This window comes from Tiliqua scincoides, chromosome 6 (genome assembly GCF_035046505.1).
Source record: "Tiliqua scincoides isolate rTilSci1 chromosome 6, rTilSci1.hap2, whole genome shotgun sequence".
NCBI classification, from domain to species: domain Eukaryota; kingdom Metazoa; phylum Chordata; class Lepidosauria; order Squamata; family Scincidae; genus Tiliqua; species Tiliqua scincoides.
Genome location: NC_089826.1, coordinates 71,321,288 through 71,348,861, shown reverse-complemented (window position 1 = coordinate 71,348,861; position 27,574 = coordinate 71,321,288). Strand labels below are relative to the sequence as shown.

General features: G+C 40.9%; 1 protein-coding gene across 2 annotated transcripts in view; it reads right to left on the bottom strand.

Moving 5' to 3' along the window:
* PDS5A (PDS5 cohesin associated factor A) overlaps positions 1-27,574 on the bottom strand; it is a 71,879-nt gene that overhangs the window by 7,013 nt on the left and 37,292 nt on the right. For both annotated transcript variants that reach the window (XM_066631852.1, XM_066631853.1), the window contains exons 12-29: positions 25,109-25,260; positions 22,700-22,813; positions 21,126-21,207; positions 18,847-18,895; positions 18,626-18,765; positions 17,044-17,159; positions 16,437-16,542; positions 14,659-14,819; positions 12,645-12,768; positions 10,135-10,293; positions 9,902-9,970; positions 5,600-5,736; positions 4,099-4,222; positions 3,478-3,682; positions 3,082-3,196; positions 2,318-2,450; positions 1,396-1,515; positions 450-512 (exon numbers count right to left, since the gene is read on the bottom strand). In XM_066631852.1, coding sequence (XP_066487949.1) covers positions 450-512; positions 1,396-1,515; positions 2,318-2,450; positions 3,082-3,196; positions 3,478-3,682; positions 4,099-4,222; positions 5,600-5,736; positions 9,902-9,970; positions 10,135-10,293; positions 12,645-12,768; positions 14,659-14,819; positions 16,437-16,542; positions 17,044-17,159; positions 18,626-18,765; positions 18,847-18,895; positions 21,126-21,207; positions 22,700-22,813; positions 25,109-25,260 — 2,169 coding nt within the window. The remainder of the gene's footprint in view (positions 1-449; positions 513-1,395; positions 1,516-2,317; positions 2,451-3,081; positions 3,197-3,477; positions 3,683-4,098; positions 4,223-5,599; positions 5,737-9,901; positions 9,971-10,134; positions 10,294-12,644; positions 12,769-14,658; positions 14,820-16,436; positions 16,543-17,043; positions 17,160-18,625; positions 18,766-18,846; positions 18,896-21,125; positions 21,208-22,699; positions 22,814-25,108; positions 25,261-27,574) is intronic.

The window sequence follows — 27,574 nt, the reverse complement described above, 5'->3', positions numbered from 1 at the left end:
AACTTTAATTACAGACCATAAGCTCAAAAATGTGCGTATTAAATAGATTCACACTGCCTCAGAATTTTAAGGATTTTTCTTCTATTGCATTATACTATTCTAAGGTTAAACTGTGGGTGCAGAAAGAATACAAAACTCTTCAAACACACTTTTAGAGTGCCATTTTAGAATGTTTACTGCCTATAACAAATGTAAAATACTGCAAAACAACTGCATGAATGAGAATATTTAATCATTGCAAAATTGCAAAGCTAGGATACAGTCTACAAATTACTGAGCTGCACAAGTTCTACTGAAATAAAGGGTTTTTTTGTTGATTTAGGTAGAGACATGTCTAATTAAATAGATGGCAGATTGTACTTCATTCAGTTGACTATTCCAATGTCAAGTAATAAAATGGAAGGCTTCAATTGCCATGTGAAGTCAAGAAATGGGATCACAAATAGTACCTTTCCTGTTAAAAGAAGAACTCTCATCTCTTCTGAAATATAATTCCTGTCATTGCAAAAATCCTGCAGGAAAGGGAGAAGTTAGTTTTTTCCTTATTAATATTTTAGGGTCTATAATTTGACAGGCTAACTGGCAGTTCCTTAATTCCCCTCCACCCCCAGTCTTCAAGAACTAATGCTTCTAAACACTTTTTTCTAATGTTCATCAGAAAAACAGGTCACAAACTGAAGAACTTAAAAATCAAATTTCATGAGCCAAAGGGGGCTTTTTCTCAAATAGCCAACACAGGCTCATGCTAAATGGCAAATTGCTTCTAAATTTCAAAAGCAGTTTTGAGATATCATAGGGAAATTAACCCCCTCCCCCCTCTGCATTCAGAACACCAAAATTCTACTAGGCTAGTATAAGTTCTTCGACTGGATGATGGGCCGTACTGCTGACAACAGAGCAGATCCAGCAACTCCAGCTTGAATACAATATTTGAAAAATGTATTGTAATCTGTGAGCTAGTAAAGCTAATCAGAATAAACATTTTTTCTAATTTCTGTATTTTATAGCCAGCCTGTATTGCTAGTGCTAATTGAGCCCATATATTATAGACAAAAGATAGCATGCACCGTTTCTCCACCTCTAAAGCAAAGGCTCCTTTCTCCAGAAGCAGATAAACCGCTGATGTCACTCAGAGTTTATGGCTTGACCTCTAATAATCTCACATTTCAAAACACTCATAAAAATCACTGTAAATAATGTTAGTAGCATTCGTTTTTCACTGGATAAACGAATAGGATATTCAAAGAATAGGATAGTATTTGGATAATTATCTAAAACAGATAATTTAACAAATATAGTCAAGAGAAATGCAAACTTGCCTCTTGCAACATTTGAAGTTATGCTTAACAAGAAAATAAAGTCACAAATTTGTTTCCGTTACCATCACAAAATTACCTTTTCAGGTTGTGTAAAAAATTTCATTGGCAATACAGGATCCTTTGGAGAATCTGCATTACATAAAGCACTTTTGCTGTTGATTACACACAGGGCCACATCACATACAGTATAGAGTTTCTGAGGTAGGGGGGAAAAAGATAACAGTACTTGGAAGTTATTGTGCACTTTGAAAAAAAAAAAAAAAAAGACCACCACTACCATGGTGCTAGTCTAATACACAGAAATAAGTAAGACAGTTACATCAAGGAATCATTATTAAATAAGTCAATTCCTTTCATACATTTTACTTCCTAGTGAAAAGTCTTGGTTTATTTTTCATAATCAAATTTTGACAAAAACAAAGAAACCTACTTTTCATGCTTCAGACTTTGGGATAATCCCTGCCCACCTACTTTTCCAGTTCCAACCTTGGAGTTGGAGGGGACCAAGAAATTACTCCTGACCTTGCACAGACACATAGGGTGAGGTCAGGGACTAAGGCTGAAATCCTATGTACATTTACCTTGGAATATGCCAAACACAGTAGTACTTGTTCTGAGTAAACATGTACAAGCCTGTGCTCAAAGTGGTCACAGAATCCTGTCAATTATAGTTTATGGACCCCTTCTTGTACAGTATATCAACTCACGTGCACACACAGAGTTTTCTATGGGAAGACAACACTCTTACCCCAATTCGATCACAGGAAACAAAAATCAAGAATTGCAAAAAGGCACTAGGATAATGTAATAAACAAGTTTAGCCTTCATTGATTACAACTATATACTGCTTAATTAATCATTTTCTTTTGCACATGCACACTGTTTACAACTCAGATTGCCCATGTAGAGAAGGAAGACATTCTGGCTTTGCAAAACATTCTGTCGATCTTGTTCAATAACTGATTTCAAAATCCTTTTCCTTCCACCACATTTCTTACTTCGTTGGTCTTTGGTTCATCTGGAGACTGTGCATCCCTTGTAAGTTTGATGCTTTCTGTCATTTTTTTCATGAAAGCATGGCTGTTGTTTTCATTTTTTGTCATTAAGACTTCCAGCATGAACCACAGGCACCTAATGAAATACAAATGCCTTGAAACACATAACATTAACATTCTGCTTATAGAAGGTCTGCTTTGGGCCTACTTCAAGCTCTATATTTTGTTTCTAGCAATCTCAATATCGCATTAAATATTAAATGTATTAAACATAATAAACAAGAAACAGATAATGCAAAACTGCAGGAAATAGCTATCTCAGAAACTGATCTTCCATCTTGTAACTAATGGCTCACTGTTCAGCTGCATCATTTTTCAGAAAGAAATCCTCACCCAGAGAATTGCCTGGAGACACAGGAAGCAGGTTCTACTACTAAAGGTTATGAGTTCTACCATGCAAGTTGCCTGGGTAGGAGCACTGTCTAAACTACATGTAAGCCACTATCAGTGAAATAACTAAACAGTAAATAAGTAAAAAGAATATGAGTAAGATCTTCCAAAATGAGTGCTCCCATTAACTGAGTTGCTAATAAAAATCTGAATTTTGTATATGTTTAATTTAAAGCACTGCAAAAATAAAGGAACTTCTTTTTCTTTAGAAAGAAGAAATAAACCTGTGTTTAGAATGTCCAGTAAGATCCCCCACATTAAAAGCCATCACTGCAAACTACAAGTTTTTCAAATTTCTGACACAGGAGGATACATACTCTTTGATATCACGAAGCTGATCAACATCTTGAGGTTTTGTAAAATCTGGATCATGAGCCAACAAATGAATCATGTATGGAACCACATATTCAGGCAGCAGGGATAATAGCTTTTCTGGAACAACACAGTATAAAAGCTGCATTAGCAAACAAAATATACACACACTGATTCATGCTGATCACCAAAGAGATTTCATTGTTTCGCTACTAAGCAAGCAAACAATACAGTTGTAACCCATTTTTACAAAAAAGTTCTAATATAAATTCAGTTCATGTAAGAATTAGGCAATGCCTTTCAAAATACATATTACTGCTTTCTTCATACACACATACCAAAACACAGTATTTGAAGTAAAAATGTAAGAAAAAAGTTTACTGGTAAACAAATTTACTAACCATTGGCCATAGGATTTTGCTTAATGTACTCTCGCCGTATACTTATATTTTTAAGCAAGCACTGTCTTGCATGTGCTCTCCTTTCTTTTACAGGGTCTTTGGCACACAATGCAAATATTGCCATGTACTCCAATGGGAGCAGTAATTTTACTAGTGCCTTATGCAGCTTCTGAGCAAATATCTGTCTCACTTGGTAACATTCATCCTGTAAAAGAAAAATGAGTATAACAAAAGTATGTCATATAGAAGCCAACAGAAATTCTTATATGCACTCACGTATAGAAAAGATTTTAAAATGCCTCTTTTTTAAAGTGTACATGTTACTTTTCAGATATTAAAACTCTCTCACAACAGCTCACATGACCATAAACAACAACAGTTAAATAATAAGTATTAAATTCTGCAGAAGACAGCAAAGTAGCTAAAATCCAATAAGGCATCAATTAAATCCAGCACTGAAGAAATGTGGGAAAATCTGAATAAAAAAAAATCTTCATATATTTACAATGTTCAAGGAGAGGAGAAGGAACACATTATCTTAGCCTGAACACAAATTCCATAGTAGGGAGTGGGCCTTCCTTTAACTGTCTCCTCACAGGCCTACGAAAGGTATTTACTTACATTAATGACCAATGCACAGAGTTGAAATTGCTCTGGGGTTATAATTTCATGGTAACAAGGCTCCTGTGCAAGTTTCATTATGGCACTACCAGCCGCCAACCGTAGACGGGACATGTCAGATTTGCTGCATACAAAAGAAAACAATGTTTCCCTTCTATCAGCAGTCAAATGTATCTATACATGTAAGAACAGTATGAAACTTCTATTATGTATCACAAAACAGGTTTTTCAGTTGAGTGATAAATTCTTCACTATATCTTAAACTACATAAAAGATGACATAGCAATTAACACACTTCAGATGCTAATTAGCAACTTCAGCTTCAGAACCAATCTGAGAATCCATTATGCCAGCGGTTTCCAACCTATGGGAGCCCAAGGACTACTGATGCAAAAATTGGAATTGTCATGGACCACATGCAATCCCTCACCCCGACCTCCTGCACACACAAAAAATACAATTAAATATGTAATAATCAGAAATTAGTTTTTTATAGAGAAGATTTGTGGTTTGTCACTTTTGTTGCCAGCTGCGGCTGTGGTCAGTCCATTCTCCGCTCTCTCTGGTGGTCTGTGGAGCAAGCAAGACACTGGAAGTGATAGAAGGCAATCTTTCTGGGACCTCAGACCACTTCTCAGGGTCTTGCAGACCACCTGTGGTCCACAGACTATGGGAACCAGTGCATTATGCAGACTGAAGTGGTAAAATTCTGGACTAGACCGAACTTTGCATAACACCACTTAGGGCCATATCCTATCCAAATTTCCAACACTGATGTAGCTGTGCCAATGGGGCGTGCACTGCATCCTGCTGTGGGTGGACAATCATGGAGGCCTCCTCAAGGTAAGGGAATTTTTGTTTGCTAACCTTGGGTCTTCATTGAGGTTACATAAAAGCTGGAAAGTTGGATAGGATTGGGCCCGTAGTCATCATCTAGTTCATATCGGAGCCCTCACCACAAAATATTTTCAGAAATATGCAAAGCACATATAACATTTAACAGCAACTTCCACTCTAACAACAACAGATAACTGACCACAGGAGAAAGTATTTCAAATCAACAGAGCTTCTTCTATAACTGTTTTTTAATCTGTTTCTCCTGATGTTGTCATGTTGTAATTACCTTAAGTATCACCAATACCTAAAATACCTGGGGCCAGGACATCACTTCCAGGTTCACAAAGCTCAGAGCAGTTGCTTCTTCACCAAACCCAGACATGATGTCACAGCCACAGGGGCCGTGGCCTGTTGTGTACTGCTGGTAACATCTCATGTACCACTAGTGGTACACATATCACCAGTAAAAAATGCAGTTCTATAACAAAGCTTGACATTTAAGATGAGAATCTGCATTCCAGGACAGAGTATTCAATCATGGTAAAATGTACAATTTGCAATTCATAAACACCTGCATAAAAATCCTTCAATTTCTCTTTGCTCCACTGGGGATCAAATAGACATTTCCTAGACCAGGCCAATGAGAATTCTAAAAGCGTCTTACCTGATTCTCTTCTGTTCTGTCAAGTCTCCTTCACTGACCAGCATAGCTGATAGTAAACGAAGTGTTGAATTTGCAGATTTGGACTGGTTGTTTTTCATACCCAAGAGCCAACGTACAAGAAGTTTAATTGCTTGAACCTATTAACAGATAAATAAATCACAAATACTCTAGTATTTGTATTAATAGATAAATAAATCACAAATACTCTAGCATGCTGTTTTCATGGACTGAAAGACTAGCTGATGACTTCGTTGATGAGTACTTCAGCTAGTCTTCAGCTGGATCTTCTACCTTTCTATCTAACATCTAAGTTTTAAAGAACAATGTAGCTACATGGCTAGCTAGTACTTCTTGCTATAATATAGTTGTAGTTTTACTGAAATAATATGACAATAATATTGGCACATAATGTCAATATTGGCAATAATATGCTATGTTAGTTGGCTTACTAACCCTTAAAAATATTTCATAAAATTGCCCATAACAGAAGCAATCTTGCCTTACTTCAATGCCAGCCTGTTTTAAGAATTGTCCCTGGGACTTCAGAAACATACTTTGAGTGGGAATTGCAGTCTTCTAAATTCAAAACAATAATCTGACAAGATGATTCGCCTTCTGCATATCCTGCAAAAACTGCAGCCTTGATGACATTGTGCCTGAGGACCTTGATTTGACAACTTGTGCCATTAAAGTTTCCGCAGATTCAAATTATATAACTTTACAGGTGCACCGACATTTAAAGTAAGACGACAGGCTAGAATTCCAGGGGGATTCATTGGTTTGAAGAATTCAAAACAATAGTTCACTGTCTGATTTCTGTTTATCACAGTATCAATCGAATGCCGCATGGGTGCTTTTGCCACCTTCTACATAAAACAGTCTGTCTCTCAGCATGTTTTTTTATTAGTGATCCATAAGCAACAACCATGCCAAATTTCAGCTTTCTAGCATAACGGGAAATAGGAGATAAACTGATGTTCAGGGCAACGTGAACAACGCGTGGGGTGGTTTTACCGCCTTCTATGTAAAATACAATCTGCCTCACAAAGTCATTTTTATTACTGAGCTGTAAGCAACCACCATTCTTTCTATGTTAATGGGAAACAGGAGATACATTGATGAGTCAGGGGTTTCACTTTTATATATATATCAAACAAGGGACTACAGAAAAAAAGAACACTTTTGAATGATCACTCATATTTCAATTAATTTGCTGTCATAATACCTATCTGAAAGTTTATCACATACTAAACTACAGAAGAGATGACTAAAAACCATGCAAAATAATAAAATAGTCTTTTAAAAACAGTGTAGTGTTTCCTTAATTCAGCTGCAGGAAACTACCCTAGATACTCATCTATAAGGCGATAAATTTCTGCTAATAAATCAACTGTAAATCACCTCCTTGCCTTATCTCTGGGTCACTCAGGGGTCAGGGCTGCTGCAGCAGCCAGTAGAGCAAGGGGACAATGCAGGGACTCACTGCTAAGCCACCGCTGGGACCCGTGAGTGCCCACCATCCTACCCCAGACAGCCAGCAGCAGGCTCCTGCGTCTTGTTCTCATGTTCTGCCAATGGTAGCCGCTGCAGCAGCCCAAGGTGAGTCAAGGGGAGAGGCAGGCAGGGAGGAAGCAAGGTTTGCATGGGGGGGGGGGTGACATGGCAGTGGAAGTGGAGCAACCATGGATGCAGCCTTTTTTCCCATTGCGCCAACTGCAAGCAGCATCTCCCTTGCCCCTCCTTTCACCTTGCGGCCAATAGGTGGGTGACCAGCAATCCTCCTCTGTATTGGAATTGCGGAAGATCTGGCAAGGAGGTAGGGTGTGGTGTCAGCAGTGGCCCCTTTAAGGGTAAGGAATGGGCATCCAGCAGTGTGCTGCACAGCTGCAGCCATCTGAAGGCAATAGGGCCCTCAGGGATATAAGGAGCACCTGAGGCAGGAAGGGTTTGTAGGTAGCAGAAGGAGGAAAGACACACTGAGGAACTTATAGCTAATGGACTGCTAAGTGAATGAACTTTGGAAGCTGCTGGAGCAGAAACTACTGGAGACACTGATGTTTGGCTGCTGTGCCCAAGACCTGCTAAGGACCAAGGGGCTGCTGTAGTGGCGGGGGCTGCTGGCAAGAAGGAGGACCTCTGTAGGTTAAACAGGCGAGCTACCCTGGTGGTGGGGTCCAGCAGTACTGCAAGGCAGAACCAGGGTCACTTGTGAGGAAAGAAGGGAAGCTAATTAGCTAAAAGTGGGCATAATTCTCCAGGTGGAGCTTGGACTGCGAATCTGGCAGAACATCCTCCTTCCTCCCTCCACTCCAGAGCATGCATGCCCATGTGAAAATGTCCGACTGACCCCTGAGAGGACAGAGGGAGCTGATGGACCACTAGGGAACCCCACCCCATGTCTTGACAGAGTGCCCGCAACCCTTGACTGGGCTGCAGTTGGTGCTCAGGAGCCTTGTGAGTCTGAGAGGAGCCACAAAGGGCCCGGCAATACTTGTGCTCCCCTCTGAGGAACGCTTGCCCTGCCACTCCAAATGGGACCAGGAGGGAAGCCTTGCCAGTCATGTTACTCTCCTGCTGCCTCTCCTGAAGCTTTTTCAGCCCTCAATGCCCCCCACAGCCCCTCTGCCACCCCCCCAGAGCAGGGGGGCCTCAGCATGTTCCATACTTCTGGAGCAGCAGACGTGGGGCAAGAAGGCAAGCCCAAGTCCCCCTATCTCCTCCCTCCCCTCTGGTTTCAGGGGGATGATGGAGGTGAGAGACGAGACACCAGGTGGCCAGAATGGATAAGGTGATATGTGTGTGATAGAAAGATGTGCAATGATTGGTGGTGGTCAACAGTGACCCTGTTTCCCTCATGTTCTCTCTGACTCCCCCCCAACCCCCTCCAGTGACCATGCCAAGAAGAGTTAAGGAATGTGGTCTAGGGTGAGTTTGCCACAGAAAGAAAGAAAGCGTGCACAAACAACACATGCACACATTCCACTTTTGTTAGAAAACACTGCACACACTGCCCATGTGAGTGTGTTATTGATTAATGATGCCATGATCTCGGAATAGGGAATCTTAGCTCATGACACTGCATCCTGCAAAGAACCACCACGGGCACACTGCATGTCCCCTACCTTGGCATTTCTTTTCCTGTTCCACCATCTCCACATGATGGCAATGCTGCTTAGCTGGGCTCAGGCTGCAATCCTAACCACATTTACCTGAGAGTAATCCCACTGGTACAATTGGATTTACTTCTGAGTAGAGATGCATAGGATTGAGCTCTCATTTAGCCATATACAATATTTGGGATTTTTATTTATGTGTGGGGGGTCTGTGCAGCCTGGATTTACTAGCCCTTTCTGATACAATGGGGTAGCCAGATTCCCTTAAAGGAGGCCCTTAATTTTTTTAAGACACATCCCATTAATGTATTTCAACCCCGTGGAACATAAGCCATGTCCCTTTTACAACCACAACCCCCCCCCCCAAATTGAAGATATCTCTGTGCTGCCTCTTATTTTGAATGTTTGCATCTGACATAATGTGGAGCTGTTGTAATGATCATGTGATTTCATTTATTTTTTTAAGATGGTGTGTAGACATCTGCCCTTCCCATCCTGTAATTTAGAGTGCACTTAATGTTTACAAAAAGATTGTGAACAGCAGAATTTAAAAAGTTAATAAATATAAAATATCTTATGATCTTTTACTATATTTTTTACGTTTACTATATTTTTTAAATAAATTAGAGGCTGTACAGTTCTTAGGTGACAATTACTGGTAGGTTATTTTTTAGGATGTGGCCTAGGGTGAAATCAGAAAAAATTAGTCAGACACCCCCTAAGTTTATCCCCCCTCCCCCACTTATCCAATGGTCATAGAAAATTCTATGATTTTTGGCTCAAAACCTGCCTTTGACTTATCTGTGAGATTGACTTATACTTCAGTATCTACAGTATTTGAAATTTAGAACAATGATGCATTTTCCTTTACTGGATTACACTACTTTTACGTGAGCATTATATAAAGTTCAGCAAAAATGAGAAATTAACTCTGGTTCCCAGCAAAGAAGCAGATAGGCCAACATTGCCCTAGTTCATCACATGCATTAGTGGAACAGAACTAAAGTAGCAAGATTATAAGAAATTATTCCACCCAAATCTTTGAAGGGCATTTAACACTGATCAGTCAACAAAAGCAAAATACTTTCTTGAAATTAGAGAAACTGAATTCCTCACACTGCAACAAAAATTTTTTGAAAGTAGATGTAGGGAATCTTTACAGCTCACACAGAAAAAGATATTAACCTACCTTTGCTAGAACTTCTGGAGAAACCTCTTCATCTGGCGACCAAAGTTTCCCATTTTTCTCACCTGTAGACTGCAAATATTTATGCAAGTTTGAAAGCTGACCAAAACAGGAAATTCACAAATACGTATATGAATTTAGCTTCTTCACAGAAGCTCATATATCAGATATTCATGAAACACTTCTTCACTCTCACCATTTGGTAACAACACCCATTACACCAATCTCAAACTTACCCTATCATTCATCAGGAGATCCTTTACAATGAAATTTGCAACTACAGATTTCATTGGAGATGCAAACTGGTCTGGTGCCAACATAGAAATGTGACCCAAAGAAACTAGTGGAGTTATAAGCTGCTCTGGAACATCAGCATTCAAACTTCTACTTAAAGGCTGGGAATGAAAAAATGCATTAATACATGGTACATTCACAGACAATTACTTCCAAAATCATTACTGCTATAATTTGATTACAAATACAAGTCTCAAGACCAAAAACACAATACATGTATTTATTTCCAGACTTAAATTAATACTATGATTTGAATTCAATAGTCCAACATCTTGAATAAGACACACTCAGGGAACAAACTGTTCTCTATATCAATTTTCATACTGTCATCATTATATATCATTTCCCTAGCTCTAAGGAGTAAAGTTCAGTGCAATCTTTCTATACTCCTCATAATCCAAACACATTTTCCCCAGAAGTACTCTCACAGCTCAATCTTAACCGGTACAGTGGGGCTGCACGGCCCATGCTGTATCCAGTGCTAGGAAGGAGCAGACTGGAGGTCTCCTCCTTGTGTCAAGCCCTAACCTGTGTAGTGAGGTTATTTATTTATTCACATTTTTATACCGCCCTTCCTCCACAGAGCTCAGGATGGTGTACACAGTGCTCCCCTTCTTTTGTCTTCACAACAACCCTGTGAGGTAGGTGAGGCTGAGAGAAAGTGACTGGCCCAAGGTCATCCAGGAAGCTTCATGGCTGAGGGGGGATTCGAACCTGGATCTTCCAGGTCTAAGTCCACCTCCCAAACCACTACACCACCCTAGTTACTCATATCTGTGCCAGATAGATTGCTGGTGCAAATCCAAGAAGCCCAAGAAGTATTGGGCTTTTAAGCCTGGGGGGGGGGGAATAGGACATTGTGTAGGCCAGTGCCACTGATCCTGCCCCCCTCCCAAATCTGAATCACCCACTTCCTACCTTCTCCCACTCCTGCACTGCCCAGTGGGAGTTTACTTGCTCTCTTGGGTCTAGCATCCAGATTCAGTGCTGGCAGGATGTTGCAGGTTCTCCCACCAGCACAGCTTACTCAGCAGGTGCTGCAAATGAAACTGGTTTGTGAGTACTGTTTCTCAACATTCTAACACTTGGGGTGCCATGTGGAGGGTTGCACGGGGCTCCCCACACCTCCTGCTTCTTCCCACAGTAAGTAAAAGCACCTCATCTCAGCACTGCGATCCTCGGGATCACATTGCTGCCTCCTCCCGCCCCTTAAAGGGATGGAGGATGCTTACGAGAACTGGTGGGTTGTAACCCACCAGTCTGAGAACCACTGCCTTAAAGAATGAAAAAGGAAAAGTGTCACTGGAGTCAGCCCTAAATGAAACTGGCAACACACAGACTATCTCCACTTTTTCTACCATGAGGTGTCAGAAGACCATGGTGATATGGAACAAACCCCTAAAATTCCATCAATACACCATAACAAATGGGAAATATTGGCAAAATTTCATTTCCTTTTTCGGACAACTTGAAAACTTACCAAGATACATTAATTAAAGATTCTTACATTAAGAATATATTAAGTAATTAAAGATCAAATTATCCGCTAATTACCAAAACCTCAAATGCAGGTGACTTCTTGAGAAAATGAAAGAAGTGTAAGGTAACTTATGAGCTAATAAACAAGAGCATTTGTTCACTGGTGGGTAGGAATAGTTATTCTGATTGTATCCAAAGTTACTAATGACCAAGCAGCAATGACATAGCTGAAATACACTATCAACAGAACTTAAGCTATTCACACCTGTGACTGTAGCTATTCACTGTGACTCAGGGCCCAATCCTATCCAATTTTCTAGTGCTTATGCAGCCATGCCAATGGAACATGCACTGGCATTCTGTGATGGAGGGGCACTCACAGAGGCCTCCCTAAGGTAAGGAAGCATTTGTTCCCGTCCCTTGGGGCTGCATCGATGCTGGAAAGTTGAATAGGATTGGGCCCTTAGACATGACTGACTCTCTTTGAATCTAACCCAAACTTCTTGCTTTATTCCTTTTAAACAGAAACACATCAGAACCAAAACAGCTTCATAAAATAACTATGTTCTTAACTATTCAACCTACCAATCAACTAAGACTTTGATTAGTCTAGCATTTAAAGTTAGTTGATTGGGTATTTATCAGAGTAGAAGTAAAGAACATTGCTCAATAACATGCACTTATCACAATGTATATACTCTTTGAAGAGCTCGATTGTTAGAACAATACCCCAGGGCTAATTATTGTGCCTTCATTACGTCATAACTTTTTAAAACTAGCAAGGCAAACTCATTTATTATTTATTTAGCTGAAGTATTTATACCTTCATTTCTTAACCTTGATGAGTAACAATACCCATCAGAATAAATTTACAGAATAAGTTTAAAAATTACAATACATATAAAAATAAGTAGTCAGTCTGCATATGTATTAAAATATTTTAAAAACTGCATTAAAATACGGTTTTACCTACCTCAAAGATTTGTGCAAGCTGTACTTCTTTATTTGAAAATATGGCATGTATACAGTGGACAGCTTGTTTTGCTTGGTGAGGTGTTCCTCTTTTTGCTTTCTGATGCAAAATAGGAATTAGGGTTCTGGATATATTTAGCAGAAAAAGAAATTTTTTTTGAAGAAATTATAGCAAAAATACATTCCTACAATATTTGTTTAAAGTCAAATCTAACATTTCTGGAAATGTTTCAAAATCTCTACCACGGAAAACTTCTAAAGTAAATTAGGAGCAAAAATTCTTGTGTTGAAAGGTAGCTCAACTCCCTGGTCAATAACCACACTGTATGAATTATAACTCAATCCTATTAGTCTTTTACATTAGCTGAATGAGTGTATTATGAATGAGTGTATTATAAACATGAAATTTATCTTTGATAAAACATTGGTCTTGAAGGCATTAATTCACACCCTAAGGAGGAGCGGATGATAAAACTGTTTCTATCAGAATTTTTTTAAAATAACATTTTGGCAAAATTATTCTAAACAGATTTAATAAATCCTTAAAACAGTTATATGCCTTAACATTGGTCTTTATATCTACTTCAATTCTTCTGGAAAAGTGGTTCTCAAACTTTTAGGGAGATTTACTCCCTAAGTAAGTCTTTGCAGAGGAGGGGCGCTGGCAGCGATGCCAGGATTGGGTCAGGAAGAGGGGGTGAGGTGTAATGGAAATGTGCAAGATCCCTCAAGGTGATAGGGTGTGGTGTCAACAGTAGTCCCCTCCTCTGGCAGGCAAGCATCGGGTTAACACCAGGGCTTTAGATTGCAGTGAGTGTGCTGCAAAGCTGCAGCCACTTGGAGGCAAAAAGGCCTTCAGGGTTAAAAGCAGCACCTACAAGAAGGAAAAGAGTATGGGTAGTAGAAGGAGAGAGAACAAAACTAGACTGAGGAACTAATGGACAGGCTGATGGGCTACTGGACCTGCTGACTAACTAACCAATGGACTGACTAATGAATAGGTGCAAGAATGGACTTCTGAGGATTGCTGGAATGGGGACTGCTGGAGATACTGGAGATAGGTGTGTGGCTGCCATGCCCAAGACCTGCAGAGGACCAAGGTGTTGCTGTGGTGGCTGGAGAAGCTACTGGCAGGGGAGGGGAGGGGAGGAAGAAGGACCTCTGCAGGTTGAACAGGTGAACTACCATGATAGTGGGGTCCAGCAGTGCTGCAATGCAGAACTAGGGCCACAGTTGGGGAACAGTGGAACTAATTAGCTGAAAGTGGGCAAAGGTTCTTTAGGAGAAGCTTGAACTGAGAATTTGGCAAAACATGAGAGGGGGTGCTTTCACTTACTTTCACTCATTTAGGGCTGCTGGAGGCTCCAGGAGGTGCAGTGAGCCTTGCGCAGCTCTCTGCAGGGCTCCCAGATGCTTGGAATGTTGAGAAATAATAAAGTACAAAGCACTTTCTCTACGTCACAATCAGGAAGTGCTTTGTGCTTACTTATTTCTCGATGTTCCAAGCAAAGGGGAGACCTGCATACAGCTCCCTGCACCTCCTGGAGCCCCCAGGAGCCCTACATGAGTGAAAGTGAAAGCACCCCTTAGCAACACGATCCTAGGGATTGCATTGCTGCTTCTCCCCTAACCCTTCCCCTGCCCCTTAAAGAGACGGGGAACCTTTACACTAACTGGTAACTTTTCTCGAAGAGTAACCTTGATAAAAGCAATGTACTGATAGACAAATGTAATTTTAGTTAAGCTTGTGTGCAGAGCATTTACTATACCGTACCTCCCACTTTCATCCCATTCTAGGCAACAGTGATCCAGCAACCCTATAATGCGGGTACTAAAAGATAATATATGTTCCAAGCTTTTCTTTTTCAGAAAGTAATGCAAATTAAGTGATATGGCAGTGATAGGAATAGGTGTATTTACACCAGCAAAGAAAACTTTCAGCATCCACATGCTAAAAGACTGAAGAGAAAAAAAAATACTGAAAGCACTTTTGGTATGTGAAGAAATGCACTCACGATCTTATCTGTGGCAGATCAGTTTCTATTTTGTGGCCTGTGTTTCTGAATATCTGAATAGCTGCTTCTGCTACCTTATCATCTTCCATCCTGAGGCACTGCAGGAGAGATTCATATGTCTCTGCAGAGTGGAACGAGGTAGGATGCGTGAAAGACAGAACCTGTGGGTACAACCAAAGCAAAAGTCATTTTAACAAATGCATCCTGAATTCTTGGAATAGGACAAACTATGCATCTAAACAAATATAACTGTTTCCCATGCAAGTTTAAAGGAAGGGCTGGGCAACATAAGATTCTCTTGTGGAAACCCTAATAATCCCTGCCTTCTGTAGGAACACAAAAAGGGGTTGACTTTGTAAGGTGCAGAAATAAGTTTGAATACAGGATGTCAATGTTTCTTAAAGTGGTTCCCATTTGTAGTGCCAAGTAGGGCAGCACCTCTCTTTAAAGGCATCAAAAATAAGGCATGCTTTTCTTTTATCAAGAAAAGACAAGCACAAAAAATATTTTTAAATGCATTCCAGAAATCATCTTCTATAGGTGTGTTCAAAGCAATTTATGAAACAAAACAATTCTCAAAGAATTATATAATTAGTTTCACATGCTTCAGTGGATTTTGAACTTTTTTGTTTTTTGAAACAGCAGCCACATGCCACATGGCAAACAGCTTTTGAAATTAAGGGGGCTTTTAAATTGAAAAAACCCATTGATACGCATACTCTGTTAAAAATATGGGCCCCCAGAACATTTCCCCTCTAAACTAGAACTACCCCTTTCTGCTCAACTCAGAACAGGTTCAGATTATTTTCACTTGAGTGTCTTGCAAAAAAATCACTTCTATTGGGTGGACTTTTCACCCAATCAAATCTAGATTTAGTACAGTCGTCTACCATACATCACTTGGTTTGCATCCTATAGAACAGGGGTGCCCAAACCCTTGGGGCCACTTGTGGCCCTCAAAGACTCCCAATCTGGCCCTTAGGGAGCCCCCAGTCTCCAATGAGCCTCTGGCCCTCCAGAGACTTGCTGGAGCCCGCGCTGGCCTGATGCAACTGCTCCCAGCATGACAGCCAAGTCTTCAACTTCTCGCGTGAGCTGTGGGATGAGCTGTTTCACATCAGTAATGCAGCAGTGGCAGCAGAGAAAAGGCTGGCCTTGCTTTGTGCAAGGCCTTTTATAGGCCTTGAGCTATTGCAAGACCTTCATTCATTCATATAAGTTCCATCTCTAATAAATTCATTTATGTAAATTTATTCAAATTTTATATGTAGATTAATTCTTTTGTTTCCCGGCCCCCAACACAGAGAGATGATGTGGCCCTCCTGCCAAAAAGTTTGGACACCCCTGCTCTAGAATCTCAGCAGCCTTCATGTTGCCTTTGGCAAGAATGCTTCACTGCAATAAGGAGGGCTCTTGCTCGTTTCAAGACTCTCAATTCCTTAGTCTCCCCTAAAATCCATTAATTTCTCTAGCTTTTAAACCAGTATTTTCTAAACAGAGTATATTTGATGTTGCCTTCTTTACCTAATCTGCTCTTTGACATGTTCTAATTTACTGTGATTATACCTAGAATCACAAACAAACCCACAATTTAGGATATGGAACAATATACTGAGATTAAAAGGATGATTCAGGCTAGTCCTTCTCATAGTTTTCAAGTAAATGTTAGTATCTGAAATCTTTGTTCAAACCCCAAAGTAATGATAGACTCACTCAAAGAAAATAGACTGGAATGCAGTCAGTTTAGGTACAATATCAAGTAACTTTACAAGAAGTACCTTGAGAAGTTCAAGCCCTGAACGAATTGCAGTATCAGGACTTACGCCCTCCTCTTCATCATCAGCTGTCCCTTCTATCGATTTATTCATCAGCTTTACTAATGCACTAAAAAAGAATTTTTTAAAAGATTACACTTATGTTCAGTGCGTTGAGATATGGCTTACAAATATGATCAGACCATAATGTAACAATTAGCTAGTTCATATTTAGATTCTTATTAAAAAATGAGAATCATTTTAAAATATTTAAAATATTTTTATTTTAAATAACTTTTAAAATATAACTTTTGATACATTATTACAACTTTTGAGCATTATTTTACTACCTTTCTCCAAATATTTAATTTGAACATCCTAAACTTTATGTTGAACATTTTCCTATTGCATAATTGAAAAAGACATGCTTTGCAATTTTATAAGAAAAAAGCCTTATTTTTTGGTGTATTTATTAAGATTCAATTCAGTTCCAGCAACCTTTCACTGCATATATCGCAAACAAAAGAGATACCAGCAATTGCGCTACATGATTATATGCTTTTTAAAAGGGCAATGGTGCCAAAAAAAAAAAAAAATGCACAATAAGTGTCACACATCCAGTCATACTTACCTGATGGCTTCAGAGTCAATGTGTACAGGGGCAATTCTTTCCAAAAGAAATTTGACCATCTCCAGGAAAGGATTAGTTGGTTGCTTAGGATTTGCAAGTTTCCGTGCTATCTCCCTCTGAATAAATGGGAGAGAAGGGCTAAATTATTTGACAAATACTCTTATGTAGAAGTATTCACAGTTCTAATTTTCAGAAGCTCTAAAAATTCAAGAGCAGCATCAGGCTCAAAACTGTAAACAGCTACTGCAGATAACCAAATCTGCAGAGCTGTAAATTACCAAATTAACAGAGCTGATAACCAAATTAACAGAGCTGATTGAGCCAGCCTTCATTAACATATGAACTAGGTGTAACAGCTGCTGTTGGATAGTCTTCCACAAAAATTGTTCCCTATGCATGTACACTTCACAGCTGATACAACTTTTGAGCAATTAAGCTTTAAAATACTCTAGCATTGAATGAATACTCTCTTAAGGATTTCACCACTTCAGAATCTATATCCACTCAAATCCAAAAGCAACTAGTGACTTAATTTGAAGGTCTTGAACATTTGCTCCAATTCAGGGTTCTGTGCATACTGATGCATGCAAAGAGCTCCTTTAAGTCTCATTCATTTCAACAAAAGGAGTACAAAGGAATGCACACTGAGACACATGAGCTTCTCAGTGGTGCTATTCTAATAATCACATTAAAGATTTTTAGGCTCATGCACACTTGATTGAAACATATCCTATGTTTTTCGAAAAGGGTAACTGTAAAAGTTGTGCTTTAGTGTAAGGTTTCATTTGTGCATTAAGTTACCTTAATTCTGCAAACCTAAGAACACTTACTTGTGAATAAGGCTTACTGAGCTCAGTGGGACTAACATCTGAGTAAATATTCACAAGATCAGAATCAGATACACATCCTCAGTTGTTAGAAACTTCCCTTATTTGAACTTTATACTGAGCCATTTTTCTGCCCTGTTAAGGCACTGATACAAATTTTGAATACTTTCCTGTTCCTCTAGGATAGTGGTTCTCAAACTCTCAGGGAGAGTTTAAGAGCCACTAAGTGTTTGCCTCAGAAGGCAGGAGAGCAGGGGGAAGGCAGAGATGCAATGCCCAGCATCACGCCTCTGATCAGGGCACAGGGGCAGTGCACTGCCACTCGCCGCCACCTGCAGCAGCTTCCTGGGGGTTGAGGAGCCCAGCGCCAGCCTCAGCAGGGCTCCCCACGCAGTGCAGAGCCTTCCAGAAGGCAGTCAGACCACTTCCTGTTTCTCAATCTCAAAACCGGAAGTGGTCGTGATTGACTTCTGGAGGCTCTGCGCTGCATGGGGAGCCCTGCTAAGGTTGGCGCTGGGCTCCCCTGACCCCAGGAGGCTCCTGTAGGTGGCGGTGAGTGGCAGTGCACCACTGCGCCCCCATCAGAGGCGCAATGCTGGACATCACATCTCTGCCTTCCTCCCCTCCCTACCCCTTAAAGGATAACAGCACAGGGCTCTCACCCTAGTTTGAAAACCACTGCTCTAGGAATATATAAAAATGCTATTCAATATCTATACTGGAAACCTATAAAAAACCCAAACCCAATTTCTTACCACACAGACATCTGCCTGTTTACAGGAACATGTAGGGCTGATTAAGAGCTCAAGTTGAGAACGAAGCTTCTCATCATCACCAAGAACTTGATTGAATTTTTTAACAAAGTCCTGTGCTTTCCCAGGGTCAGGGAGATTTTCTATAGAAATAAAAGACTGAAAATGTAATTTACAGCAGCAGTTTTTAAGTGGTGTATTGAAATACATATTAGAGATCTTACTTGCTATAGTCATCAGCTTCCCAAACATAGCAGCACTGTTTGCCTCTGACTGAAAAGAGAAAGATTCAGAGTGAGCATTCAAACAGGAAACTTGCTGGGCAACATGCCTGCTTGACCTGCTTCTACTGCTGCAACATATTTTTCTTCCTCCCACTCTATTCTACAATTTGGGCAAATGCATGATTACCAGGCAATAAGCTAAAGATGTGAGATACAAAACAAATTTGCCTGTCTTATAGCAATTATTTGAATTATAAAACTGAAATTAGAAGAAATTGCTAAAGGGGGGAAGGAAATACAGGTGCCCCTTGTATTCGCAGGGGTTCTATTCCAGGGCCTCCCACAAATAATTACCACTGCTAATTGGGTAAGAGGCACTTTTTCAAGTGGGTGCTCCTCTTTTTTTAGCAGGGGGAGAGTAACTGGCCCACCTCACCCCGCACTGTCTGTTCTAGTGGCTGTCTGCTGGTATTTATTTGCATCTTTTTAGATTGTGAGCCCTTTTGGGACAGGGAGCCATTTAGTTATTTGATTTTTCTCTGTAAACCGCTTTGTGAACTTTTAGTTGAAAAGCGGTATATAAATACTGTTGTTGGTGTTGTTGTTGTTATTATTAATAATAATAATAAGGAAAATGCAGATAAGGGGGAACCCTATATAAACAGAGCCCCCACCACCCCATTACAGTACCTTTGTTTTTCTGTAGCAGCACTTGCAGTGTGGGCCTTTCTTGCTTAACTGAAGAACTGAAAGTGCAGGTAACCAGCATGCACACTACAGAGAGGAGACTAACTGAATGTTAACAGGAAGTAGTAACTGTCCTGCTTCCTGTTAACGTTCACTTAGACTCTCTCTAGCATTGCTTGCATGTCTGGTTCTTCAATTAAGCAAGAACATTAAGCAAGAAACACCTGTGCTGCAAGCACAGCTACAGAAAATGTAGGCACAGTAATGGGCGTGGGGGGATCACCCCGGATCTGGGGATAAGTGAAACTACAGATACTGGATCTGGATATGGGGGTGGTGGTGGTGCCTGTACCCTTTAAAAATTTAAGTAAATACTTTTTCCAAAGGGACAGTCATGCTAGTCTGTAACAGGAAACACACCAAGAATTTTGCGGACAAGAGACTACAGGCTGAGCCTCATTATTTGCGTGGGTTCTGTTCCAAGCACTCACGTGGATGGCAAAAAAACGCACTATAGCTAATCAATTTTAAAAACAAAGTTTCTTTGCTCAGGCAACAGTCTTGCTGGCCTTTGCGATGTAAGATAAGAGTCATTAAGAAGACAATCCATCAATCAATCCTCCTCCAAGTGCTTCACTCAGCCCCTCCCTTCACCAATGCAAAGTGATCACTTTTCTTTCAAGTGCTCAGGGGAAAGGGAGGGGTCTGCTGGACAGAGACGGATTGATGGATTGTCAGCCAGCTGCTCCCCCCTCATTAAGGAGGCTATCCTTTAAAGGACTGTTCAGTTTTTTAAACTGATTTTAAAGGGATACATTTTTCCCCTTCTCCAGGGATCAGCAAATTCCTTCTCATTTGCAGGGGCCATTTGTGTTGAGTCAACTCTGTGTATAAAAAATCCGTGTATAAATAGGCTGGACCTGTATTTCAGACAGTCATGATGATGTCATCACCAGTTACTTCTGGATTGGGTGGGCAGATGCAATGCAACAAACACCAGTAAAAGGCTCAGTGCAGACAGGAGGGCTTTTCAGAGTGCATGAAAAGTGCACGCTGGAGTTCTGTCTGCTGAGCCGAGCCTCCTATTGCTGCTTGTCACATTGCATTGCTGATCTCGCTGCCAGGTAGTGGGTGTCTGGGGATCCTGAAAGTACCACCAGACACCACTTCAGGTATCACCAGTGGTACAAATACCACTGGTTGAGAAACAGTGCTCTAGCCTGAAAATGCTCATGCTAAAATAATGTTGCTAGTCTTTAAAGTAACTCATGACTTTTAGTGATTTTTATTAAATATTATTTTGTTCATATATTACTATGATTTAAATATTGCTATTAGTTTAGTTCTGGAACAATATTGGGATGCTTTAAAGCAAAAAACCCACAAGGAAATGAAGAGATGACATTCTACATTTCTAACCACTGTATACTACCACATAAAGTTCTGTTAATCCTCCACACACACAAGGTAATATTAGAATGTAAAACACAAGTTTGAAGCCATCATTAAATATGTTAAGTTCACTATATACATGTTAAAATTAGACAAAATAATAAATACAATAAGGTAATTAAGAGTTTCTGAAACCGTACAATGGGTTGCTTATGTAAATCTAGTAACTCCCGCACGTGACTCCTAAGCATGTTCTGACACTTCCACATTTCATTCAGTGCCCTGGGAATAAAAGAAATTACAACTGTGTTAAAATAAGATGATAGTATTATTCTATAACCATCATATGGAATATGTCTCAAAACACTACGAATGGTGCTTAAGTGCTTTCATTCAGTAACGCTCTTAAGTTGCAAAGTAATTTTTGTTGTAAATGTAAATCTGTGGCCTGTGGCTTGGATTCAAAGGTGTTTCCTAGCAGAAACCGTCTTCAACTCATGGGAGGGCCACTTCCAACTCAGCAAAAGAGTTTTGCATGAGAAAAAGTGACCCCAAAACTAGAAGCTTTTTTTTTTTTTTTAAAACAAGCTCTTTTCAAAACATGCTCTAGCATAGCAGGTTGCATGTGCTATAGCCTGAATAATCCTGGTTTGCATTTAAATCTTGCATGAGTGGAAGGTGGCTCATGCACAGTTGTTTGCTTGCTGCCTCCTTCCCATAGCAGTTCTCAGAACCTCCTGAAAAGGGTCTCCTGAGGGTCAGGGATCCCTCCAAAGGGAGTGCGGAAGTCTATTCTGCCCAATTTTAAAGCTATTCCTTCCTCCCCTTCCAGGTTCTCCCCACCACCTGTTCCCTTCATAAAGGCCCTCCCCACAAGCTGAAACCTTGGGGAGAGCAAGGAAATAACTCTGAAGGAACTTCCTTATTATCTCACAAGGTTTGAATGCAAGCTGCCGTTTCTTATACTGCAATGCAAATCCTAATAACCTGTGGGTCTGCACTACAAGAAACCTTCCACAAGTGTTTGTTGAATGGCACCAAGTTATTTTCCTCTTCCTCTCAGTGTTCTTTGAACCTTAACCTTTATTTTTTTTAATTCTTTTTTTCTTTACTTTATATCTTATTTTACTTTAATGCCTCATTTGTTGGAACATGAGTTAATGCCAATAAAGGTCTCTAAATCTTAAAAAAAACACCTTTTTTTTAAACCTAGGGCCTCAGTATCCATGGGAGATCAGTTTTTGGACCCCTTGATGATACTGAAAATTGTGGATAATGAAATCCACAATCTTTGCCTCCACGATCTTTCCTTAAGCCCTCCAAAGGGGACCAGAGCTGTGTTCCAGTCCCCTCCAGAGGGCTTTCTTAAGCCTGGAAAGGCAGCATGTACCTGCAGGCTTCAGAATGGCTTAGACCCCCCCCCCAAATGCTACTTCCGGTTTCCCTTGAAACTGGAAGTGACATTTTTATGCCTTTTCCTAAGGGAAAACGGCAGTAGCATTTTTTCAGCTCTAAGAGCCATCCTGAAGCCCACAGAGGCAGAGATGGAGCTTGCCGCTTCTTGGGGCTTCAGAAAGCCTTCCGGATGGGACTGGAGTACAGTTCTGGCCCCCATTGGAGGGCTCAAATGGAGCTGAGTCTGGCTCAATATGGGTCCAGTGGAACTGAGTTGAGCCAGATTCGTAGATGTAAAGTCTGCTGATAAACAGGCTCCACCTGTACTGTTGAAGCTCACTTATACTTTTGCAGAGAAAATACTCAGAAGTATACTCACTTAACAGCATTTGGATCTAAGCTAGCATACAAATAATATAAGCACTTCATCCTCTCTTCTGTTTCCAAATTATGAGGAACAAGATACTGAGCAAAGATTTTCTCCACCAATAACCTAAAACAAAAAACAGAAACACAGAATTATACATATCCTAATTATTCATATCTTTCAAACTATAACACAAGCCTTGGTGTACCAACCCATTTTCTTATTTCTACATATCTTCTAGCTCTCCAAACCTCTCTATTACCATCGGAAAGAATGGAGAATACCTGATGGAATCTCCATTACTCAAGGTAAATGGAATTAATTATAAATAGCCCAGTGGTTCTCAAATTTTAGAGTCCCTAGAGAAGCGATTTTCAACCAGTGTGCCAAGGCACACTAGTGTGCCGCAAGTGGTCCACTGGTGTGCCAAGGGAGCTTGGAGAATTTATTTAATAAATATCACTTATTAACAGGATCACTGAGGGATGTGAACCCCCCACCAGCAGCATGATTGTCAATTGTCAAAAGACTGATGGTGTGCCTTGACAATTCTAGTGCCTTGTCAGTGTGCCGTGAGATGAAAAAGATTAAAAACCACTGCCCTAGAGGCTGCTGCCTGCTTTATAAATGCCAACAGATGAAGCTATTATAAACTGGAAGTGCCCTTTAAAGACCTCTGGGGACTCAGCCCAGAGAACACTTCTGGTCACGTCTGAGAGCTCAGGTCTGGCCTTCCACCATAGGTTTGGAACCCACCATGAGTTAAATCCATGGGTCCCAGATCCGTGGATTAGGAGGTTGGACCTGTAGCTCTAATCGCAGGAACAGACACAAATTATTCTGTCCATGTTCTTGGGCTTCTGCTTCCCTCCCTCCTGACTGCATCAAACTGCACCATCCTCAAAAGTTGTTTTGCAAAGCTGGAAGACTCTACAGTGGCCTCTGATGTTGAATAGGAAGTAGCAGTTAGAACAGAAAAGCTGGAGAGTTCCAATGAACATATGAAAGTTTATGGGTGTTTGCACTGGCTCTTAAATCCTAATCCAGATTAATATGATGTCTAAATCATATTGCTTCAAATTAGTTTAATGTTTCAAGTATATAAAGGACATTGTTCAATCATCATTATGAAATAGAAGACTGACTTTGTTCAATCATCATTATGAAATAGAAGACTGACTTTATTTAAAATGATTATATCCTAATTTTCTTTTCTAATTCCTATGACAGCTTTATGATTTCTAACTAAACTACTAGGAAAACTAAAGTGACTCTCCATGAGTACAAAGTCTAGAGGCCTAAATTGTGCCCTGGCATGATTTCTTTGTTTGTGAAAAGTGGACAGATTTACAGCAGGAGATGGACAGCACTCCAACATATTGTATTTCTCTGGCGTACTAGTTTACTACAGGACATTTTCTATACAATGGCTTACATGAGACCTCCTTCCTCTTTTTATAATTTGAGATAATTTGCCATGACATCTTAACTAGGCAACATGTTTCCACTAACCAAAGATGTGGTTTTCTGTCTCTGGTTTGAGAGCAAACTACAGGTTGAGCCTCATTATTTCTGTGGGTTCCAAAAAACACACTATAGCGAATCAATTTAAAAAACAAAGTTTCTTTGCTCTGGTGATTTAAAAACAGCCTTGCTGGCCTTTGTGATGTAAGATAAGAGCCATTAAGAAGACAATCCATCAATCAATCCTCCTCCAAGTGCTTCACTCAGCCCCTCCCTTCACCAATGCAAAGTGATCACTTTTCTTTCAAGTGCTCAGGGGGAAGGGAGGGGTCCGCTGGAGAGAGATGGATTGATGGATTGTCAGCCAGCTGCCCTCTCTCTCTCTCTCTCTCTCATTAAGGAGGCTATTGTTAAAGGACTGTTCAGTTTTTTAAACTAATTTTAAAGGGATGCATTTTCCCCTTCTCCAGGGATCAGCACATTCCTTCTCATTTGCAAGGGCCATTCCTGTAGAGTTAAATCCATGTATAAAAAATCTGTGTATAAATAGGTTGGACCTGTATACTCAGTGGTAGCAATAGTTCACCCAATCTGACAAACTAAAGGCCCAGTCCTATCCAAATTTCCATCACCAATGTAGCCGCAATGAAGTCCAGAAGTAAAGGAACAAATATTCCCTTACATTGAAGAGGGTTCTATGACTATCCCACAACAGGATGCAATGCAAGCCCCGTTGGCGTGGCTACATTGGTGCTGGAAAGCTGAACAGGACTGGGCCCAAGACAATCTCAAACTATGGAAAAGACATGAAAGAGAAGATCACCCACAAGGGTTGCCCAATGGCCAAACCAGCATGGCAATCAGCTCCATGATAGCTGGATTGAGCTGTGGATAATTTAAACAGCTTACTGTTAAGTTCCACAGTTATATTTTTGGAAAGTGGCTAAATTGACTCACTTGTCATCGATGCTATTCTGATAATATATGTGCAAAAGTTTATCCTTTATCCAGCTCACTTTCTCTGCTGCATCCTTCCCAGCTTCAGCATGAAGGCAGTATTTTTTGTATAGTTGGGCAAGGCCCATCATTGCTTCTTTTCTTACCCGCCACTTAAAAACACAAAAACAAATGAATGATAAAACAATCATTTTACTCAGAAAGCACTGCATTTTACACTAACATATTGATGACTAAAATATCCCACAAGTTTTTAAAGTTTAAATTAATATGGAAGTGTCAGCACTGTTGTTTTTCCCAGAGCAGAAGGCTGACAGGACATCTGTCTAGAATAGTAGCACTCTTCATGTCTTAAAACCGGGCTTGCCAAACTGCGGCCCACAGACCAGATCCAGCATTAGAAGAAACCTGTCCCTGTTGTGAATGGCACTTACCATTCTCATGCCGCATCTTATGTTGCCATTCAATCTCTGCAGCAAGTCGTGGCAGGGAGCCGCTTCTCCTGCCCACTGCCCCAGCAGCTTCTGCAAACAGAACTTGCTGCAGAGATCAGATGGCAAGATAAGACAGCTGACATGACTGAATAGTATACCAGGACTAGTTAAACTGAAATGAGAGTACTTTATTTAGAAAACCTTTTTGAGAGAATATTTTTTACTGATTTTTGAAAATACATACTACATACAAGAAAACAGAAAAAAGTAGTACACACAATAGCTGGCAACAGCTTGAACAGTATTCCAAAAGCAGGGAAAAGGCAAGGACATCTTGCAAGGTTGGTTTAGCACCTTTTTCTCAAAGAAAAATAGTGATCAGCTGGGCATGAAATTGACACATTTTTTTCCTTACAAGAGATTCATAAGTTGTAAAATTATCAGGCTTAAGGAGGTCTTTTAGAGAAAGATTTCATGAGTCGGCTTTTCCACAAGGACTATTATTATTATTATTATTATTTTATTAATTTATATCCCGCCTTTATGCCCCAAAGGCACACAAGGCGGCTTACAACAATTAAAAATACAACATTAAAAACTTTAAAACAATTTACAAATAATTAAAAATCTAAAAAAAACAAACCCCGTGAATTCTCATATAAAAAGCAAGAAAGTCGGCCAGCCTGTCAACAATTAAAAGCTTTTTGAAATAAAAAGGTCTTCAGTCCACGCCGAAATGTTAACAAAGAGGGAGCAGTTCTCAATTCTAAAGGGAGGGTATTCCAAGGTTCGGGGGCCACCACCAAGAAGGCCCTCTTCCTGGCCGCTGCCCTCTCACATCTCTTGGTGGCAGCACAGTCAAAAGGACCCCCCCCAACTGATCTAAGAGCACGGGCAGGATTGTAAGGAAGGAGGCGGTCCCTCAAATACCCTGGACCCGAGCCATAAAGGGCTTTAAAAGTCAAAACTAGCACCTTAAATTGGGCCCGGAACAGAACCGGCAGCCAGTGTAGCCTCCGAAGCAACGGCTCGACAGAGTCAAACCGACATGGCCCAGCAACCACACAAGCAGCTACGTTCTGTACTAATTGTAATTTCCAGACCGTCTTCAAAGTCAGCCCCACGTAGAGCGCATTGCAATAATCTAATCTAGATGTCACTAGGGCATGGGTTACTGTGGCCAGGTCCGCGCAGCTCAGGTACGGTCGCAGCTGGCGAATCAGCCAAAGCTGAGCAAAGGCTCCCCTGGCCACCGCCACCACCTGGGACTCCAGGTGCAGCTGTGGATTCAGGAGAACCCCCAAGCTGTGGACCTGCTCCTTCAGAGGGAGTGCAACCCCATTCAGAGCAGGACGATAGTCCAGTACCCAAGCTGTGGATTTCTGAACCAAGAGCACCTCTGTCTTATTCAGATTTAATTTCAGCTTGTTCGCCCACATCCAGCCCCTAACCACCTCCAGAAAGCGATCCAGGACCCCAACCGCCTCCTCAGAATCAGGGGGAGAGATAAAGCTGGGTGTCATCAGCATACTGATGGCAACCCACTCCAAACTCCCGGATGACCTCTCCCAGCGGCTTCATGTAGATGTTAAAAAGCATGGGGGATAAGATGGAACCTTGCGGCACCCCAAACCTAAGAGGTCGGGGTGCCGAACAGGCATCCCCCAGCACCACCTTCTGGGATCTGTCAGCCAGGAAGGAGCGGAACCACTTCAAAACATTGCCTCCAAGCCCCAACCTGGCCAGCTGACGCAGAAGGACACCATGGTCGATGGTGTCAAAAGCCGCCGAGAGGTCCAGCAGGACTAACAGGGACGCACTCCCCCTGTCTGTTCCCCGGTCATCCACCAAGGCGACCAAGGCAGTCTCCGTCCCGAACCCCGGCCTGAAGCCAGATTGGAATGGGTCCAGATAATCTGTTTCCTCCAGTACCCTCTGAAGCTGGGACGCCACCACTCGCTCAATCACCTTGCCCAGGAATGGAATATTCGAGACTGGCCGAAAGTTATTTAAATTAGTGGGATCCAGGGAT